Source organism: Bombus vosnesenskii, unplaced genomic scaffold, assembly GCF_011952255.1.
Source record: "Bombus vosnesenskii isolate JDL3184/JDL3185 unplaced genomic scaffold, Bvos_JDL3184-5_v1.1 scf7180000013297, whole genome shotgun sequence".
Classification (NCBI taxonomy): Eukaryota; Metazoa; Arthropoda; class Insecta; order Hymenoptera; family Apidae; genus Bombus; species Bombus vosnesenskii.
Genome location: NW_022882947.1, coordinates 1804351 through 1826493, shown reverse-complemented (window position 1 = coordinate 1826493; position 22143 = coordinate 1804351). Strand labels below are relative to the sequence as shown.

The 22143-nt window shown below is 38.4% G+C and overlaps 1 protein-coding gene across 5 annotated transcripts in view; it reads left to right on the top strand.

Moving 5' to 3' along the window:
• Positions 1-22143, top strand: part of LOC117233584 (putative polypeptide N-acetylgalactosaminyltransferase 9) — a 293908-nt gene that overhangs the window by 267323 nt on the left and 4442 nt on the right. For 4 of the 5 annotated variants that reach the window (XM_033494025.1, XM_033494024.1, XM_033494027.1 and 1 more), the window contains 6 exons: positions 225-538; positions 1313-1511; positions 2515-2684; positions 4988-5116; positions 14303-14413; positions 21770-21898. In XM_033494025.1, coding sequence (XP_033349916.1) covers positions 225-538; positions 1313-1511; positions 2515-2684; positions 4988-5116; positions 14303-14413; positions 21770-21898 — 1052 coding nt within the window. Of the gene's footprint in view, positions 1-224; positions 539-1312; positions 1512-2514; positions 2685-4987; positions 5117-14302; positions 14414-14955; positions 15061-21769; positions 21899-22143 lie in introns of all 5 variants that reach the window. The other variant, XM_033494028.1, reaches the window with a different exon arrangement.

Below are 22143 nucleotides of genomic sequence, written 5' to 3'. Positions count from 1 at the left end.
ATAGACAGAGCAATAAAATTTTGGAATAACCTTACTAATCCTACAAACGTGCTTTTTTAGTACTTTATCGTGGTTTTGCAGTCCTGTAATGGAATCGTTTATAAATCCTAATGAAGATTTTATTATGTCCTTACGAATATCTCGATTTCCTTTTCACAAGCATAAATATACAAACGTTTTTTTATCTACTTAGTCGCTGAGTAATCGAATCAAAAATTTCACAGCACATCTACAGCGTCAACTAGAGGACTACATGATGAACTACCCAAAGGTACAGATAATCCGGGCGCAAAAGCGCGAAGGTCTTATCAGGGCGCGTTTGTTGGGTGCAGCAGCGGCGAAGGCACCTGTACTGACATATTTGGACAGCCATTGCGAATGCACCGAGGGCTGGTTGGAGCCGCTTCTCGATCGTATCGCTCGTGATCCGACGACAGTCGTTTGTCCTGTGATCGATGTTATCGACGACACCACGCTCGAATATCATTGGCGGGATTCCGGCGGTGTGAACGTGGGTGGCTTCGATTGGAATCTGCAGGTAAGCAGAAATTCCTTTCGCCGTTATTTCACGGAAACTATTCGCAATGCCGAGTGGCGATCTCTGCCGATCAGGGATGGGTTAATCGCTGGTAAAATTTGCAAAATTATTGCCGGAATTTCGATGATTGCGCTTTCGATGGGGCCGATGTCAATTGTGCTTTAGGATCTGACAGAATTCTTCACTTTGATTATTTTGCGGAGTTTGTACGTTTCATATAAAACTATAAACAAATATTGGTATACTCATGTTAATCTGTAAAATCTTGAGATATATTTATATACACTGAGAAACGTGCATACGAATATTCGTGTCTTTCTAGAGCGTGTGATATACATATAATAATATAAAAATCTTAATTAAGAGCCTATCTATCGTATCGTGGCATTGGAGTAAAGATTAGACAATACAGAAAATATAGAAATGATTAGATCGTGATGTACACGTATCTGTGAGTGGGAGTGGCAAATTGTAAGTAGTTGCGGTCCGCCTGTAGTCAGACATACTGTATAGTGCAGCTCTTTCCTAATTCTTCTTAATACACATATTTAATCTATTAATTAAACGGGAAAAGATCTTTCAAAAGAAGGTGAAACACAGTAAGAGGAAGACAAGTATCGCTGTGAGACAAACATATGGATAAATACAAATATGCTGGTACTAAAACTACGCTATCGAAAATATTTCGAGATTTCGTCGTCTCGCCACGGATTTCTTATAATTTCTCAATGTCGACCAGCTCGGTTCCCAAGACTTCTTGATTTTCTGTATCAGTTCAACTGGCACGCAGTCCCTGAGAGAGAGAAAAAAAGACACAAGAATCCTGCGGAGCCTGTGTGGTCACCGACGATGGCCGGAGGCCTCTTTTCGATAGATCGAGCTTTCTTTGATCGTCTCGGCACGTACGACAGTGGCTTCGATATTTGGGGTGGCGAGAATCTTGAGCTTTCCTTCAAAACCTGGATGTGCGGAGGTATGTGCAATACCAATACAAAAATTTGTCCTGGTATTTACTGAAACGAGAAAACAACTCCCGTTATTCCAGCTATTTGCTAATTCTAAAGAGTGAACATTATTCTTCGCGAAAGAATGACACCTTAAATTTTTATATAAATTCATTGTTGCGTAACTAAATTTTAAAGCCTGGAAGACTTAAAAATAACATAATATTGCTGTACGGTGATAAAAATTAAAAGCTGATCGATTAACAAAATCTATCTTTTCAGTAACTCTGTTACAAAATGCTATTCCGATAATCATTGATAATACAAGAAAATTCTAGAAGCATAAATTGTTTGGTTCCGTTGACTGAAATTGTTATTTTCATCGTGGTCATAATTTTCAAGATTCCAAATAACGAAATTTATTTCTCTGCCATTTCCTCGTATTATTAATGATCATCGAAATATCGCTTTGTAGAAAAGTTATTGAGAAACCCCGGATAGAAACGCCATCACGGATATCAGTTTCAGTGCTTTCTTTAGATGCTCAAGAAGCTAGCTACAATGCTGGCCAATATTCTGGCCAAAAAAAACAGTATTGTGTACAAAATAACATGTTGAATCTTAAAAATAACACAGCAGCTACATCTCTCCTTAATTTCGACGACCAAAGTCTAGCAAAAAAAAAAAAAAAACAAGATCCAGAAGATTTCCAGTATCATTTTTCTCATACGTTCCTTGCATAATAATTAACCCATTCCATGCTGAGTCTAATCTAAGTCAGACTCCGATATCTCTGGGCGCACAATCACGCCAATCTTCTCTATCCTCAATTCTCCACGGTTGGCTACACGGTGCCGCATGGAAAATCTCCCGGAAGACTTAAATCCTGAAAACCATAGCGATGTAGCTTCTGTTTGTGGCGAAATAAACTTGTTTCTCATCCTCTTTTCGCCCGCAATCAGCCGTTTCCGTGGTATAGGTTGCAACGAACGAACGAGCGGACGAAATTCGAAAGGCAATTGTTGTTTCCAGGTACCTTGGAAATCGTGCCGTGCTCGCACGTGGGCCACATCTTCCGCAAACGTTCGCCGTACAAGTGGCGCAGCGGCGTGAACGTGCTCAAGAGGAACAGCATAAGGCTGAGCGAAGTGTGGCTGGACGAGTATGCCAAGTACTACTACCAGAGGATAGGTCACGACAAGGTGAACACTTGCTACCCAGTCTCGCTTTTCCCACTTCCCTCGCGCCGATCTCGATTCTGCTTCGTCTTTCAGACGGATTACCCTGTCTCGAGCACGTCGTATGGCGTACTAAAATAATAATGGGAAACGAGCGTGTGAAAGAAGCAAACAGATCGGGCATAGCTTCTGGTTTCTTAGCTCTTCATAAGGCAGTACTGTGAGGCACGATCGAAAGAAAATTTTAATTCGGAAATTATAAAGGGTTAAAGATCGATATATTTTTTTTTAATCGATCCAAGCAGATAATAATCCAAAGGAGTAATATGTAGCAAATAAGCTGACTGCTGAAAAACGTCCCAGATAAGACTGATTATAATGTCTTTGACCGTAGAAGCAGCATGTAGCTTAGTATTGCTGCGCAACAATTTCACAGAACGACCACCTTTCTTAATGCCCCATTAATTGGATCTTATCTAAAGATACGACGTTTTTTCCTGATGGAATTCATCGTTTGCCTGATAGACAGCTTAAATTTATAGAAGACAACTGCAAGTACTTTGATTAAACAACTTGCGGTATATTCTTTTAAATTTTGAATTTCGCTTTTTAGATTCGTACGCCAAATATAATAGTTTTTTAAAAGCAGCGATGGTCTTGTAGGCAGTTTAAATGAAACATGATGTGATGGTTTCATGGAAAGTTTATAGAAAAATCTTATTCTTCGTAAAACGATGACTTTTGATGGGGAATTTTCTCCTATTAAGTCGTAGATTTTTAGAATGGAATGTTTTAAGAACAAGGCTTGGAATAAGCTACTGCCATAGTTTATTCAAAGAAACCGTTACTTAGAAATTTTTAATAAAAATTCAATTTTTCTTTTAATAGAATCAGAACCGTAGAAACTTCCTTTAAAAAGAATTTACAATACGATCACGAATTCTGCGAAATTCTAATTTTTAGTAATATATTTTCCAAGAAAATTGGAATAAAAAGAAACCAAACTTCCCGCTCTTCTTGTTCAAAATGATACCATTATCTCACAAATTACGTCGACCTGTAATCTTTAGCGACAATCCTCTCATTTGCACGAACCATCCAATTGCAACGATCCACCGAAGAGGATCCGAACAGTTGCAAGCGAAATTCTTCTAATCTTTCATAATCTAGCCGTTATTAAACGAGCTCTAAACCTTTTAATCTTCAACAATAATTCTCCCTCTTATTACCAAACCGTCCAACTATCGCTTCAGCCCTATCAGGCATCAAACAGTATCACAGACTAAATTTTCACGGTTTCAAAACGAGGCTAATTTCAAGGAACTGATTCTCACTTTTAATTCCCCTCATTCCGACCCTTAACATCGGTAATAACAGTATTTCTTTCCAAGTTCGACGATAACCTTAGCAGATTAGCGTTCTGCGATGCAACTTTTGTTTTATTACAGACAAAGGATAGTCCCGGACGCGATTCAACAGTTCACTCGAGTACCGCTGGAAATTGTTTTACAGCTATCGAAAACGTTTTATCAGTGGAGCACTGGTTTGCCACAATACGTGCTTGAATTTTCCATTTTCTATAGCAGATATACTTTTTTTCGCGGCACTTTATAGCAAATAGAAGTTTGCGTGTGATATAAGAGTAAAAGGAAATAATACTTTCGGCAAGTATCCGATTGAAATATTAGCTTGGTGTTTCGGCAATGTTCAGCAGAAATTATTTCGGAATCTTCAGAAAACGTTTCACGAATGTCTAATGAGATAATTTTACGCATCGTGTATCAATTTACACGTCAATTAAACAGTGATACAATAATTTAACAGCTAATCGGGTCCCTTTACTAGCGTTCTTCTATCCAATACCAATTTCCAAGTAGAACAAGTCAGCCATTATCGAACCCATATTCTGTATCTCCAAAATTCCATGGATAAAACCTAATTACAAAGAACAGCGATGGAAAAAATCTCCGACGACTAAACGAAAGTGACCATCCACGGCCTAGTAGAAGCATACTCATTGCACGAGTGCCGTGAATCGTCCCCCACCAAAGTATTGCCATTATTCTGCTCTAGAGGGCTTTAAAACTCGAGTCCATAAAAGATTCCGTGTATTCCTCTCCGGTCTTTATTTCCTCCTCGCTTGTCTCGCTTCCCTTCCCTTTCCTTCTTTACGTTTATAACTCTCATCCCCTTTTCTTACATCCCTTAAATCCCTGCCTTCCGGAAACGGCCCTTTCCTCCGACACGCAGTCCAGCTTGTTCTCTTCCTTCCTTCCTTCTATCGCAGCAGGCAAAATTTCCGGGCTTATGATTCGCAATTTTCGCAGGGCAAGTACGGAGACGTATCGGAACGGAAGGCCTTGAGGAAGAAACTCGGCTGCAAGTCGTTCAAGTGGTACCTCGACAACGTTTATCCGGAGCTGTTCATACCTGGCGAGGCGGTAGCTTCCGGCGAGGTAAGAATTTACCGTGTTTCACCGCAATCCTCGTATCTTCTCTTTTGCAGCTACGTAAACGACGATCGGAATCAACGTACGGAGCCACTCGTTTCTCTTTAACGGCGTTACCAACCGACATTTTGATACACCAAGGTGCGCCAAATACTCGGAGGTTCCGTTCTTTTAGCCGAATAATGGCCATTTTTACGAATGGGATAAATGGACGAGAGAGGGCTTCCTTTTTATCTTCTTCCCTACCTCTTTTTTCCCCCGTTTTCTTTTCACAGAAATGTCGCGTTACGGTTTCTAGACGCGTGGCTGCTATCCTCCCTCGGAGATTCGCGCAGGCGTCGAGTGCCGCGAGATTGTTCTTCCGTGGTTTTTCTCGGGTCTACGAAATCCTTGGTTTTCCAGGATTTTGAACTCTCTTGCTTGAGATTAGCGTATGAAAGAAGAGAGTATAACAAAGTTTTCAGTGAATTTGTTTGAATGCGTTTTGAGAGCAGCTAACAGGAACGAAAGAAATGGTAAAATAGCTCTTTTAAAAATTCTACGTAGGAATAAGAACTCTTAAAAACTGTAATACAAAATTTCCAACTTTCCACTCGAACGTACATCACGATTCGAACAATATACGATACTCGAAATCTACGTTGTTAACGCTACGAGTGGAAGAAACATCCACTCGATATTTTTCTCAGCGATATATACGAATTAACGCGTATCCTGTATTTTATACGAGGTAGGAGACAGACGAAACGCTGGCAGGGCCTGTATCTATACAGATAGGCAAAGTTCAATTGTCGGTGGCGAAGACAATGATTGATGTCGACGAGCTTGCGACATAGAAAACAATGCGTTCGATCGAGAAACAATGCAGCCCGCGGTCGAGGCAATCTCAATCGGATCGCGGCCGGAGGCTCGTGCGACATCCGATCGGAAATCGATTCGTCTCGATCGGCTTGTTGAATTCTTGGCTTACAGCACGACGAAATCGGTAGTCGCGCCGGATAATAGAGGCGAATCGAACGTCGCTTCGGGCGAAGACGTTTCAACACTGGTTGAAAGAGGCGCTGCCTTCCCCATTACTTCGCTGTTTCATTTCGATTTTGCAATTAAAGTCTTCCTTTGATGGCTTATAACTCGCGGATGTTTCTCTTCTGTGTCGTGTCCGATCCTCTGTTTATGTAAGAATTAAATTGCTAAACGAGAGACGGTGTCATGGAAATTGCGTCTGTCAGGTTCATATATTTTCCTTTAGGACTTAGGCGTGGTTATGAATATGGTATTTCGCTGTTTATTCTGTATCATCCTTTTTTATTGGCAATTATTCTGATCTGTCTTGGTTTTTTTCATCAGAATTTAATAATTTGACGATATATTTGTAGACCACGAAACATAGTTTAGAGATATTACTGTGATAGATCATTTTATCTAGAACATTTAAAGGAGTCGAGATACTTTCGTGAGTCACAGTACAGCAGTATGTCCTGTTTAGCTGGAAACGGTGAAACGTTTCAAAAAGTACGAATGATACGAGGAAACTTTTTTATTAATTAATCTTAATATTAAAATCTTCAGATGAATACTTCTATTTTTTATTACGTATTCTTGTAGCTAACATTCAGTCATTTTCAAAGCACCGCAATCTCGCGTCTTTTCCACTATCCGCTATCGAGATATAAACTTTAAAATTCGATAACGGATGGTGCAAAAAAAAAAAAAAAAAAAAGAAACAGGAGTATCCAGTGTGAAAAGATTTTGGCACCGTCAGTTACAAGAGTAGATAATAAAAAACGCAGGTATCCATCTAGAAATTTTAATGTCACACTTTCACGTGACGTTTCGAGGTAATCGCACAGTCATATAGATAAAAGCACGCTATGTCTCCCTCGATACCGTGCAACTTTTATCCGCAACATTTTCTCCTATCATTCGTATTCTTCCAGATACTCGAGCGTTTCCAGTTAAACAGCACATACTGTATATTCTACTCTAAAATTAGCGATGCAACGCGTTGTTACGTGGTAAACCAGGAAATTTCGAGTTTCACGAGATCGAAGAGAAACACGGCAGGTCCAGTCGCAGTTTGATAACAGAGGGTGAACACACGCGCGGGTCGCATCGATCAAATACGTGGTGCACGAGAGTCGAGAGGACGTAATGACCCGTAGGAGAAGCGGGCTACGAGATTATCGGCGACAAGCCCGACAATCATTTCGCAATTACGAATGCAGGGAAACAGAGGGCCAGGAGACGGCGTCGCAACACGACGGAAATAAATCGAGACGTGATTGATCGCTGCAACCCTTCCATTCCACCCCGTCCCCTTCTTCCTCCGGATCGAAACGAAATTAATGCACTGTCAATCGCGAGACGAGCAAAACGGATCGTGCACATCGTGTGATTTCCGTGATTTCCGTCTCTGACGCCTGGACGTTCAACTTCCACCATCGATACTCGTGTACACTTCCGAATTCTTCGTTCTCTGTTGGAGTTTTTCCCTGTTTAGCTCGCAATATTGTTTGGTGGAAGAATAGGATGACGAAAGTGATGGATGACATTGTTTTAATGAATTTACGTTGTCTGTAAACTACAGCGAGATCCGTAATTTCTCGGCTGACAAACCTTTCGTTTATCATAAATACATGTGTTTGGTTATTGATTATTATCAACGAAGTAACTCGTACTGTTTAATATAAATTTCCCTCGTATAAAAGACAAACACGGAGAATTTAAATCGAATATTACAGCAGTGAATGTTTCTGAAATAAATTTATTTTATATTACTTTGATTGCATTTTTCAATATTTTATAGTATCAAGAGAAAGAGGCGGTGAATGGAGAAAGTTTACACAGAGATGTAACATAGGAAATTCAGTTAATAACGATTACAACTTACCTAATCTCTATAAATTTCGGAGAGACCCGCATCACACTTCGTATTTGAATGTACCATGGTAAAGTACTTAAAGTTACTTACAATGTGACTATCCATTTGTAACAATGGTAATATCCATCTTGTTTAACCTTTTATTAGAATGGCTACGTTTGCTCTCCAGTAAGAATACAGACGATTCGAATAAACTCAACCTAATATTCCTCGTTTTCTGATTAAGTTTGAACAAACAGTTTCATCTAATTGTACGAGTATTACATTCTACGATTTTCTGTACCCGCGTGAATATTTTACTAAAGGATCAAATATAATTCGAACAGAGAACAATCATTATCCTTAAGGAACTTCCTCCGATATTTTTCATCCATTTCTCTCTTTTTTTTTTTTTTTTTTTTTACCCTTCAACTAATTCTTAAAAATCTGGGACTGATATCGCGAGCTTTCCAACTTTTTTTCCGCCGCGTGACCTTCATATATTATTACATAAATATTCAAAGCTTGCCCATATCGAACGATTAATCTCAACCGATTCAAACGCAGGCATCGCGTGAGTAATATATTTTTCACACTTTTGCACCTTTCTCTCTTTCTCTTATTCCCACCGATTCTCTTTCGAAGCAGTTTATAGCACTTTTAACGTTTAATTAATGCCGCCATTTTTATGTGTTACGTTCACGAAACGAATGACTAAAACAGACGGGTAAAATAATGCTTCAGATCCACGATGATTATTAAACACAATAATTATGCCAGCTTACAAGCACCTGTAACGACTTTCGACTTGGCGTTCGTTTTAATGTTAAATCGTCGGAATAATCTTCACGAGACGGTATCGTATAGAAATATCGATCGAAGAAAAGTCAGTCCTTGTTCCTCGTAATCTCGTGGACCTTTCTCGAAAACCCTAGATCCTTTCCTCATGTACGTTCGTAGATTCACGACAAAGTCACGGCATCTAACGTTGGATTAAAGGCTTTCTACTTTCATGTAAATTGCAGTGTCACGCAATGTGGATATTTCATGCTTTCCCTTATCCTTGTCACTCTGTTTTCCTTTAGTTCGCCGATTTTATCCCGAATTAAGTGAAGGAAGACCGAAAATTTTTCGTACGGTTGGATAATTGAATGTAAATCCTGAGACAGAATCAAGTGGGAAAAGGAAAGTGACGAGAGGAAGCTTATGAAAGGAAAAAGTGATCACAGTCGATGATATATCAGGTACACCGTAATTTTGTTGAACGCACTCGAATTCGAAGAAAACTTCGGAAGTGAAGATTTCCAGTAGAAACGGACAAACATATTTTTATTAATCTTGTCAGTCACATCGTGAACTTTCAGCGTTTACCACTTCTGAAAATATAGAATAAATAGTAAAAAATGTATGAGATTAGTTATGTCTTAATTAACTTTTTTAATCACAACCTGGTTGTTTATCTCGAAATGTTATTAAATGCTGAAATACTCGTCGCTTTCTCCATTTGCAGTTTTTCCTCGCCCAAAAAATAATCGTTTCCTCTTCTCTTGACGCTTGTTTCTTTCACCATTTCAACAAACGAGTCTGTTGAAATAGAATTTAGAATGATGCGTGATAATTACTTTTCCCTAGAAATATGAATTCTAGGTCATGGTGTGTCGTTTAAATATTTAGTTGGCGCCAGGCCGCGTTAGCCACTGAATTACATGGCTGGTTTCGTAAAACTTAAAAACTCATTTTGAAAGTGAAGGCGGAAAATGAAACGGCTCTGGGTAATGATTTCTCGGAAGTTCGACTTGCTCTGTTGAAAAGTTTCTCAAGTCGAGGACTTGGCCTCGTTCTCTGGTATCAGAGTTCTCTATCTTAGGATTCGTAAATGAATCTATATTTTCATTAACATTCAATGAAATTTTTTGTACGATATTATATTTATACGAATATTTAAGACAAATCTCGTAATTAGAATAAATATTTTAGCCACATATACAGAAATGATTCGAAAATTTTAATTGAAACAATCGAACAGAGAATTACTTTCTTCTCCGACTAGAGTTTGTTACTTAGAAGACCTGCAACCTGTTATTTCGGAAGCAAATAATGTTCAAGATGATTGATGTAAGAAATCTGCAATTACTTCATTATTTCCACCTTATAACGCTAGTGTTTTCTAATTATGATCGATTATGACGTAACAAAACTATGGCTTAATTTTTCATAATTTACACAGACCTCCTTACAAACGCCGACAAGACAAAGGTACAACGTTTCCTTCGTTGAATTCTCTTTGAACGAGATCGAATGCAAATGAATTTCTTAACTGAATTTTCGATCGTCTTACGTTTGCCAAAAATTACAATTTCTTCCGCTTCTCCTGTTTAGAATTAAATTCTAATTTATTTCTGAATATTCTACTAATCATTTATCGAAAATGTTCTGTTACACTGGAATTTCTCTTAAAACAAAAATGGTGGAACGTTAATAAACAGACACGTAAATGAATTTTCCAGCGTGGAAAACCGAAACGTAGAAATTAAACAAAACAGAATTCGGTGCTTGATCCGCTTTATCGAGTCGGACGGAGTTGAAATCGGGAAAGAATCGAGCGTTAGCCACGAGACTGTGGCGTAGAAATCGTATCGATCAACCGGTTTCCACCCTCGCTAGTACCCTGCCGTTACCCTCAGTTCCCCCATTCGAACCGGAATGGAATGCGTTTTGCCATATTTTTTCCCGGCGCTGGCACCGTTCGCCTGCAGAAACTCTTACGGCCGGGCAAATAGTGGAAAAAGAGAGGCGCGTTGGAAAAAGGAGGAAACGCGTAAAGGATGGCCGGACATTTTCGCGAAGAAACATTTCACGCGCTCTGCGCTTCGGAATGCGTTCCGTGCCGCATGCGAAATAACAATTTCACTGGCTGTCACGAAACTTATGCTGTTACAGTCTAGCCAGCCTTTCCTCTTCTCTTCTCTTCTTCCTGATATCCGACATCCTAACCTTTTTTATTTTTTTTTTTCTACTCTCATCATATTTTTTGTTTCGTTTTTCTTTTTCCTTTGTTTCTATGGAGGGTTGGTTAAATCACGTTGGCTACTCGCGGTCAGGGAAACGAGGAGATGAGTGGATTTATAGTTCCAATGCGACTCTCGCGTGCAAATAATTTTCGGATCCACGTGGACCGATACGAGTGAAAAATTTGTGCTCGTTAAAACGTGTGCCTTTGATGAATGCTCAGGGAGAAGGATTTGGCTGCTCGATGAAACGACGCGTGGAAAGGGGTGAATTTTTCGTAACGTATGTTTTATGAACTGGTTTGCATAGACTTTTGGTTATCGAACGACTATTTCAATTTTACTCGCTTTAGTCGGAATGTTTCCGTTTGATTAGCAGAGTCGTCTGGAACAATCAAATTGACGATAGATAAAATTTTACAAGTTACAAGTTATAAATTACTGATATCACTAGGTATTCTTGCGTAACGGTAACGAGTGACAAGCTTGACGATAGAAGAAACGACATTTTCTAAGTAAATTTGAAAAAATTCAATTGACGTGGCGTTATAGAAGATTAAATTTTATTCAAAGAATCCTCCTATCATTTATCCAATTATTTAGCCTCCAATCACCTCAATTTCTTTCAATTCCCATCGAATTCCATTGACTCTGCGAATAACTTCCAAAAATCAGACTCTATAAATCAGCGAAAGGAACCCTCTCGAAAAAATTAGTTGGTCGAACAGGAGCCTCCGAGTCTTTAACAAAGCTCGGCACGAAGATGGGAATCCTGCAACTTCCGGAATTTCATCGAAGTCGGCCAAACGTCGACGATAAATCAGTAGTTTTTATTCCAGCTAGATCGGCCAACGTCGACGACTACGAACGACGAGGATGAAAGACACGAAGATGCTCGTGTTGAAACTGCAACGACCACAGAATTCTTGCATGCAGCGAAATCAGGACTTTGCTGACCGGGCTTTCGTGACTGAATGCATTCTATTGCATGAAAACGCATACACCCGCGAGTACACGTGGTCTTCTATACGCGAAGATCACGTGTACGTCTGTGTTTTTCTGTGCGTCTGTGTTTTTCGTAGGTGTATGCGCGTAGTGCACGTGCAAGGATCGGTGTATATTCGCAGACAAAACACAGTAGCTCCGGCTCATTTTCGATTTGTCGCCGTCTATCTGAAAAATGGAAAACCGCATCGCTCTGTTGCAGGCCTCATCTTTTTGTTCGCGTTCTGTGCAACTGTTCTACGGGCCGTGTACCACGAGCTCGAGGAAAAATCGATCGTTCGTTGATACTCGATACGTTTCACAGACGGTGATCTCGATTGAACGGTTTGATCAGGAGAAATACGGGTTGTTTTAAGAAAGAAGTTGCTGGAAATTTGTGGAAATTTTAAGAAAGATTGGTAGAGACAATACTGTAGAGAAACTATGAAAATCTTAAAATATCTAAATCAATTGGGCTGTTCGTGGTCGTACACCCTGTATATAACGACGATAAAATTTTAGAAAACGCTAAAATAGTCGTGTTAACTTAACTAATTAATTACATCACTATGACTTTCAAGTAGCAGTGTAGTCAAGTATTAACTACTTTAGCACATTGACTATCACGATTATTATCGGTGATCCACTTATCTAAATTTTATAGAACGATTAAAAGATGCTAAAAATGTTCAACAGTGTGAACGACTTAGATAACACCCCAAAAAGAGCGTGTAAACTCAACACAATATTTTACAAAAATTAAATCTCGTGATGCAATATATTTGAATCTGTCCAATCTCTCAGGGTAAAATATATAAAATACGTATGGCATTCGATGTGTTAACAAACACCGGTCTTCCAAACCTTCGCGTTACAGTTTGCAAAACTAAAACAACTTGCACAAATTCCGCAAACTCAACGACAAAGAACCAACTTGTACAATCGAGATTCCACCGCACGATTCATAATGAAAGAAACGTTTAACAGGAATCTACGCCGATAAAATGTCAGCGAGGCGTAAAAAAGAACGATCAGGTACCACGTATCGAGCATGGAGATGTAAAGATAGCAGCATATAAAGAAACAACGATATAGGAATAGAGAGTACGCTGCACAGAGATCCTTTGTGCCCTCGTTTAATGCATATGCACATGCACAGTATATATGAGTTGTTTAACGTAAGTCAAACTTCCGGGTAATGAAGGATAAAGTAAAAATTTTGTAAGAATTCGAGTTTGACATTTTCGCGTATCCTGCTATTCAACGTGGAACTATAGATAACGAAGATATACTTACAGTACTTCTGCGCAAAACAGAATGATCGTTACGATGTCTAGATATGGTTATAAGCCAGACAGGCAAAAGACTGACTGACGTTATTTTTGCATTAAACGGCTCATGTGTGAGTGTAACACCGATCAACGAACGGTGTGATAGGTAAGTGTGTGTGCCTGGTTAGACAAGGATGGAAAGACCCTTTGCGCAGCGTTATTTCTCTATTTCCATATCGCATTCACTTACGCGATAACACATGACTCGTGTACTTTTGTCTTTACATCTCGATGGTATCGCGAGGGTGAAATTTTGCCAGAGCTTTCGCGAAGCTTTATGTACGAGCGCAGCCGTTCAATTATTACGTTTCCCTCTATTGATTTATGCGTTTTTCGTTTTCCCAGACGTGGCACTGCGAAATACTTGGCGATTGTAAATATCCGTGGCGACGTGCGAACACCAGAGAGAAAAATAACACGGTCCATCAGGAGAAAAATATTTTCGATAGGAAATCGTCTGCAACGCGAAAAATATTTTTCGCCCGGGATATAATTCCTATTGTTTTCTATAGCGCGCAGATATCGAGGATTGATTCTCCTCGCTGTCTCTCTAACGAGAGGAATTCGTCGATTGTCAGATCCGTTCTTTTTAAAGAGGTTCAATTTTCCAACTTTCCCGACAATAGCATATCGCTATAGTTTCCTTTTCCAAAGAAGATCTTTTACCATTTACGCGTTGTCGACGATTAGAATCGGTCATTGAGAATTCAAGGAATAATTGGCAATTTTTTTTTTTTTTTTTTTTTGAACGTAGAATTTTCAAATTAATTACGCTACTTTTTAAATACTAAAGCGTATAAATATTGAAATCGTGAAACTTAACTTGATTTTCAAGTTTCACCTGCTTCAAATACCTTGTTTTAGTTTTAATTCCTTGATATGATAATCAAGACGACAAAATTATTTCTTTTTCTCGGGTGTTCGTCGCGTTACGCGAAAGAATGTACGAACTAACCTGCCGCTTCTAGTGATACTAATCCGTGAAATGATTGTACTAACTAATGAACAGGTTCGTAATCTTGGAGAAGGAGGTAACACCTGTCTGGATTCGCCGGCACGCAAGGCAGACTTGCACAAACCGGCTGGACTCTATCCATGCCATCGACAAGGTGGAAATCAGGTACAAATAGACGCACGGACGATGAATCCAAACCTCGATCAAACATATGACGAGTTCCGTTTTCAGCCGTTTGTTTCGTTATCTATCTCGTTTCTCTTCGTGTCGCAGATTCACGCTTGAAACGAAAATTCGACTTTTTCGAATGTTTGCAGTCTAGCAATGAACTTGAAACACACTTCTCTGAATTAAGATGCAAATAATCTTGAAATCTAATTAAGAACAACCTTTACTTCATATTTCTGCGACGAAATACTCGTCGAAAGTCGATTTTTCGTTTCTCTAACCTAAAGCCTCTTAACACCCGTTCACACCTGCATGATTAGTTGTACGTATTTCAGGCTTATGTGTACTATCTGTGTGGCTTCGTGTTTCCCATTTCTTCAGGGTTGTGAGATAAGAAATAGGAAGGTATTGTGGTAAATCTTTGCGCGAGATCAGTCTGACTGTTGAAATCGAATGATAAAAGAAGCTAAGTTTCTTTGAATCTTTTTCGCGGCGAAAGTTCAGCAGTAACAGTTTGCAAATCTGTTAATTCGCTGCAGATCAGACACCTGGTTAGCAGCATGTGTATAGACTCGGCAGGAAAACCTGAAGACCTGCACCAGCCAGTTGGTTTATATCCCTGTCACCGCCAGGGCGGCAATCAGGTACACGAATTCAGAATTCGAGGGAATGAACGCGTTTGGAATAATCATCGGGGCACGCGGTGCTGTAATTGCTTGTTTCATTTCATTCTAATAATAGTTCGAGTGTCATTTCGAATCTGCAAGGCGTTCTTTTCTTTTTTCTTTTTTTTTTTTTTTTTTTTTGTTTTTTTCGATCCTTGATGGTGATGGGATATTTGTAAATCTACTTGCTCGTAGCATGTTTGTGGAGTACGTTGGAAGTGAAATCTCGGAAATTGCCTTTCTGAAAAATGAAACAAAACTTCATAATATTTACACTGATATAATATTATATAGTAAATTAATTGTTTGTGGGTAAAAAATACCATAATTCATTGAATATAACTCTGGTGTTATGTTCGACAATATTTTCTAAAATGTAATACATGTCAATTTGGGTTAACGTGAAATTATAATGCGCAATTTCCCAGAGAAACGCGGTCTATGTATTTGTTAATTATGTACAGGCAAAATTTCATTTAATACAACAATGTTTTTGCAAAAAATAGAACTTGTCCGAGTCCTGTATAACGTGTTTTAATAACACACGCGGTTTATTTAATAAAACACAGGCCAGATTATTATTACTTACAGAGCAGGATGGAATATAATACATTTTCCAGGCATATATCTACGAATACAGTATGAAATTACACACTACAGTCATATTACAGGTAATAGCGTTTCGTGACCTGGAGACAAGTGATATTACAGAGATTATCTGTCATATACTATAATGATACAAGATTATAGTTGTGTGTACGTACAGGTAATCAATGATAATATATTTATAATGTTGTTGTGTTTTGTTGATTTGACGATAACGGGAAGCCATCGAATGCCTTTTCTGAAAATATATAAATAGATTCGAAAAATGGTACAACAGCTTGGTATGTAATTGACAACGATCTCTTTTGTTCTTAAAACAGGCTCGCAATTTCATATTTAAAGAAACAATGGAAACTGTTTTTATTTTTTAATTTTTACAAATCTGTTTACAATCCAGTGAAGCGTACGATTCGCTAAACATTGGGCATTTTTAACCCTCGGTTTGTCACATTTGTTTCACGAATCTCTGACTCGTCCAGATCCTCTTCAGTTCTCAAGTAGCAGCGCGTAATCATCGAATATTATAGAAAAACATTTCTAATTTATAGTAGATCGTATATATAGCGCCATTATAAGTATTTCTTTCCAAAGTAATAACTTTGGGACTCGTAATAACAATCGGGTTTGGTGACAATTTGGGAAAAATCAGAATTTTCCAATCGAAATCTCTTTAAAACGTTACTGAATTAGTTCGCATCACCAACACGAGAATTTTCTAAGACGATTTCGAACTTTCTAATGTATTCCACATTGTGTTCGCGTAAATTACAAAGCAGTCTCGTTAGAATCGCCACAACTATTTACGAATTTCTTGGTGGTGTCGCCCGGGCGAACAATTGTTCACGATAATCGTTCTGCCAGGAACGAGTATCGCCGACGAAGGAAGAAAAAGGGACCATTAACCGACACGACACGTTTACCATTTAACTTGCACGCTAACTCGGTGCTAAGCTCGACCCATTTCGCTGCAATTAGTAACGTGGCTAATCTGGTGCAGGTGCTCATCAATCGTCGACCTTCTTTCTCTGTCTGTCTAGCTCTATTCCTGTCTCTGTTTCACACACGTGCACGAGTGGCACGTTGGGCCAAGCTACATAGCTTTCTCTTGGCCCGGCTATCTGCTGCTTGTCGTCATTTTTAGCTTCACGTGCCAGCGTGTCGAATTAATCTTCTGACCCGTGGGAACCAGCACGCGTGCTGGAAATTACCCATCGTGGGTGTAACCGTGCTATGTCGAGGCTACAGTAATGTCCGCTCGTCTGGCTATGACGTGTCTTTCAGCACCCATTGATAAGGGCGCTAAGCTCTTGATGAATCGATCTGTTGTTTCGGTATCATTTGTCACGGGGAAAGAATCACTCGTAATGTTGCAGCTTGTTGCGACATAATGAAGTCGTGTATGGAAGTCGTGGAAATTATGTTCTTTACTACCTAGCTACAGGGTACTCGTCGTGAGAGAAATTTGAAATTTTTATTTCAGTATCTTGTCTGCTGCTTGTGATTCCTCTCAACTACGTACATCGTCGGAACTTTGAAAGTATGGATATAATAGCTCAATAATTTAACGTGCGAAAAATTTGAAAGGATTTCAAATTGGTCCATTTACTTTCGAGTATTTCTATATAGAAGAAAGTTCTATATTTCCATAGAATATTCAACAACGGTGTCAGATTAAACAGTTAAACTGGGTGTACTACAATATTCATCGATAATACACGAACACAAACATTCATCAATTAAATACCAATATTCCAAGAAACATTCATCAATTAAACATCCTATAACACGATCCGAAATCCATTTTCCTATGAAAGCAGTTCAATGTACGTTCAATTTCACACATTTTGATTTACCAAAACACGAAACTCTGCCCAGCTTCCCCTAGTGAATTTCATGCGGCTTTAAATTCTTCTAAGCTTCTCTTGCGTACCTAAAACAAGAAAAATACTAACTAAACCGAATGGCGACTAAAAATTCACCTGGTTAGAAGAAACAAGGGAGCGTGAGAGGAAGAAAAAGGGGGTCGGCGAAGCTCGTTACCAGATAAAACGAGTGCTGTCACGTCGAAACCATGAAAAGGTAGCCTCGTAACCGGGCATTCGTCTCGTCGTTAAAATCACGCAAACGATGCTGACAACGACGAAGACGATGACGTCGAGCAGGAAGAGAAGGACAAGGCTGGCCGGCGCGAGTCCCGGGTGTACGTTTGATACAAAAGCTGAATCGTTCCCCGGAGTTCCGGCGCGGTTTAACAACCGTGACAACCGGTTACAACCAAAAACACAATCAGTCGCCGCTCGCTTGGCCTCGTAAAGCGTCGCTTTAATTTAGCTATTTGCAGTAGCAATTAAGCCGCGGTTTCACGGTAATTACGCCGCTACCCCTGAACTCCGACCGACTCTCTGATGCAGTCGCGGCCAGTCTGCATTTCCACCGTGTGGCGTCCATTGATGATTTCGACGCGTCCGAATGACGGCACACGAATCACACCATGCACCGACTGATGGATATTTCGTGGCGTATTTCGAAACTTTTTCGCTGGATCTGTTCATTATAGTAACGTCGCTGAGAAACATCGAGATTGTCTATAACTAGACTGTGTTTATTGTGCGAATTTAGAAAGAGACTCTTTTTACACATTTTTTGGAAAAATAACTTCAGTTGTAACGCGTCAATCAACTGTAATGTGTTTAATCAAATTGGCTATCGGATAACAACGCGCGAACTTTCGAAATTACTAAGTACGAGATTGCTTTTGATTGATGGACAAAGAACGATAGCCGAATTGAGGGAATCCTAATTAATTAAACTGACACATGAAACCAGCAAATTAGAGAATTCTCTAAATAACAGTAGTGAATTGCAGACAGGCGTGGAGCAGAGAATGTTCGAAATCGCACAATAATGCACGATTGAATTAAATGGCTGATGGTACGAGATAAAGGAATTCTCGTTTTAATTAACAAATACGCGATAATGAAGAATAAAAGCATTTCTAGTTAATTCAATGAACATACGCTTTACGAACGGCAAATTCTTGCAATTATCGCGTAATTCTTGTCTAATCTTGTTAATGCTACAAAGTAAAAATAGATAAAAATTAAAATTTCTACAGTATAAATTAATCAAAATCCATACAGCCGTAATTATCTATAATGTGAAAATCATTAGCGACAAGAATAATCTTCATTAATTTGTTAAAGAGTCATTTCCATCCTATAATAATCTTGCTGATGATAACTCAAACGTATTTACTCCTAGAAAAAGTAAAATAAATCCATCCTTCCATTCATGATTGCCTCACTATACGTTTCAATATGTAATAACACAAAATCCTGAACAATGAAACACAGAATCCTATAACAATGTATAACAATGTAGCTATTCGCAACATCAACCGTCAGACAAGCGTCGACAGTAGTTACACCCAGTGTTACATACGCATCTCGTGTATCAACTAGTACACAGTCGGTTGTAGATGACAATCCAATAAAAGATAGTCAGCGATGATCGCGCAGTTAACAGACGTCTCGATAATACGCAGTTGGCAGCTGATGAAGAGATCGAAATCAGATAGGCCGATTGTATTGTGATTAGGTGACACTAACAGCAAGTAATCATTGATAATTAGGTAACAGATAGCACGACAGTCGCTTGATAGCCACGTGTTTAGATAAAGCTATATTCAAGATTAGATTGTGATCGTGGATACACGATCGCTGAATGTTATCGTTAAATCGTATTTCATCGTCGATTATCATTAAAATACTCGTGGTTACTTTTAATATTCGATATAAAATTCCATGGAAATAAAAAGGGCGATAAAGGGAAGATTTCTCGCAGAGAATTTGCAAATTCGATTACAGTGATTCTTTTTTTTTTGGAACAGGTGTCGTTTAGGGAGAGATTAACATCATTTCCACCTCGATCCTGGTTTATGGTTGTCTGATCTATTTTACGTACTGTTGGAGCTGATAGATAGTAATTCTTGGTTGTTAACATGCGGTAACTGGTGCATGGCATTAATCCTCGCTTTTCGTTATCCCGAATCCCGCAGCTTTTGAGTCTATCGTTGCACGACAGAGGCTGAAAACCTTTGAATTTTCAACACAGATGGTTCTGACAGCGCGGTTACAACCGTGTAACGATTTGAATAAGTAGAAGCCACTGTTCGTCCCTGACCACTCGTGACACTTAATGAACTCTTCGCTACATATGCTTCCTCGGCCTGTACCAATTGAAATTTTGTACGTACGCTTCAGCTAATTACGCTAATTTTAGATATCAATTAGACGCGAAATAAAATAGTATCAGGTAGATATTGGAAAGGAATATTAGTAATTATTCGATTCTCGAGGAATATAATTATTGTGTCGAATTAATACGATAACGAAATGTAATAAATTAAATTTGAGATAACAAAATTTGTCCAATTTAAAATCGATTGTCAGCAATTTAATAATATTACGCTGTATTCGTTATCATTTAATTGCAGAAAAAGATCACTAAATCTTTTATAAGTAGTTCAGTTGAAATAATTCTTTTTACAGCAGGGATGGTTTGTTATGCTTTCAAAAGCGCGAACGTACACGCACTTAGGCACTCAACAAGATACGTTCTAGTTCTCGTTTTCGCTACTAGCAGCTACAACTTGATGGAACGATGTCAAATTCAATTGACCAGTATGATTCAATCACATAGGAGCAGATCGACGCAATATCTGGGACCACTGAACTCGATTATCAACGATCGACATTCATTATCACGGAATTCCCTTCTCATATAATTTCCCACTCGGATTTAATTTCGCCTCAAGTGTGTCAAATGTAACCACGTACGCACATATTTAATTAATAATTATTCCGATGAAATTGCGTTTGAAAAGTGGTGAAAATGTTCACGTAGAAAAAGATTTCACTAACATATTTTTATTTTTAACAAAATAGAATTCTGTCATCAGGGTTTCTATATATTTTATAGTTTATTTGTTATGGGAAAAATTTATTTACAGTCTAATAGAATATTTCTATCGTTGGTAAACAAAACATTTTTTCTTGAAGTTTTTATCACTTCTATTTTAATTATTTTATCGATGAACATTTATCGAATTTAAAAAGTTTCAACTACCATGGGATATTCGAAGGCTCATAAGGCTTCAAAGCATTAAGTAGCCATTACATGTGCAAATTTGAACCCACTATATTGTTAGAGTAATTACGGAGATGAAATACTCCTCTTCATACGTATTAAAAACTTAAATTTCCCGGGCGCGCTTAAAAACTTCAAAGCTACAAAAGAAAATTTTGATCCCTTCAACAAAGAAGCTTCTTTTCAATTAAGAAAATTGACCATTTCATCGTGTTAATTAAAAGTTTTCAGTGGCTCCGCATATTATATGGTCTCCCGTGTAAGCAGAAATTTGAATCTTATTACGATTACCTTATTACTCCATTTTCTTCAAATATATTTTTTTGATACCTAATCCTTCATGTATTCATTTGTGAAAATAGTAAATCTATCACATAACTTTACAGTTTCTACGCTATTACGTATGGCTCACAAATTTTAGAATCTCTATTAATCAAAAAATTTTGAAATTACCTGTGGCCATAAAAAATCTAAAATTTGATAAATTACGAGATACTAGAATGTTTAACAAAATCTAGTAAAATGTTCTTGACGATGATAATTTTCAAATAATTCAAATTCTCATCTTAAAGGAGATAGAACTTTAGTCGAGTAATATGAAAATACAGCCAAGTGATCGTGGTCGACGATATGTCAGACAAATTACATAAAATTCTAGAATACAATATTAAACGCTCTTAGATTTTTTATACTAACTTGACCTGCAGTAAACATATACTTTGATCAAAAATGTTCACCTACTTTCATGACGTTTTTTCAACAAGTTGCAAAGAAATTTACCTATTCCATTCGTCTCCTGAATGTTTATGATTTCGGCAGTCTGTCGGTGGACAAATGCATCCATATGTATGTGCAGTAGCTGTCAGAACCATCGGTCATAGGCAAACGATGGAGGTCAAAATCCACGAACATTAATCTTGATCGTTTGTCACAGTACTGGATGTTGAGCAAGACTGGCGAGATCCGTCGAGACGAGTCGTGCCTGGATTACAGCGGCACCGATGTCATCCTCTATCCTTGTCATGGTAGCAAGGGGAATCAACAATGGATTTATAATCATCAGGTACGTAATCCTTGCGTTCGTGGCAAGTATTGAGTGTACGCTTAAGTAATTAATATCAAATCCTGTTCTGATTTTCCTGCGGATTATTTTCGTACTTGTTGCGTTAAGTTTGAAATTTATTCGTGTCGAACGCGGATCGTCTGTTCAAAATACAGACGTTTTTATTTAATTATTTTAACATATTCTTAGTTATTTATTAGATTTTTTATCGATTAGGTTATCAGTTATTTGTTGAATTATTTATT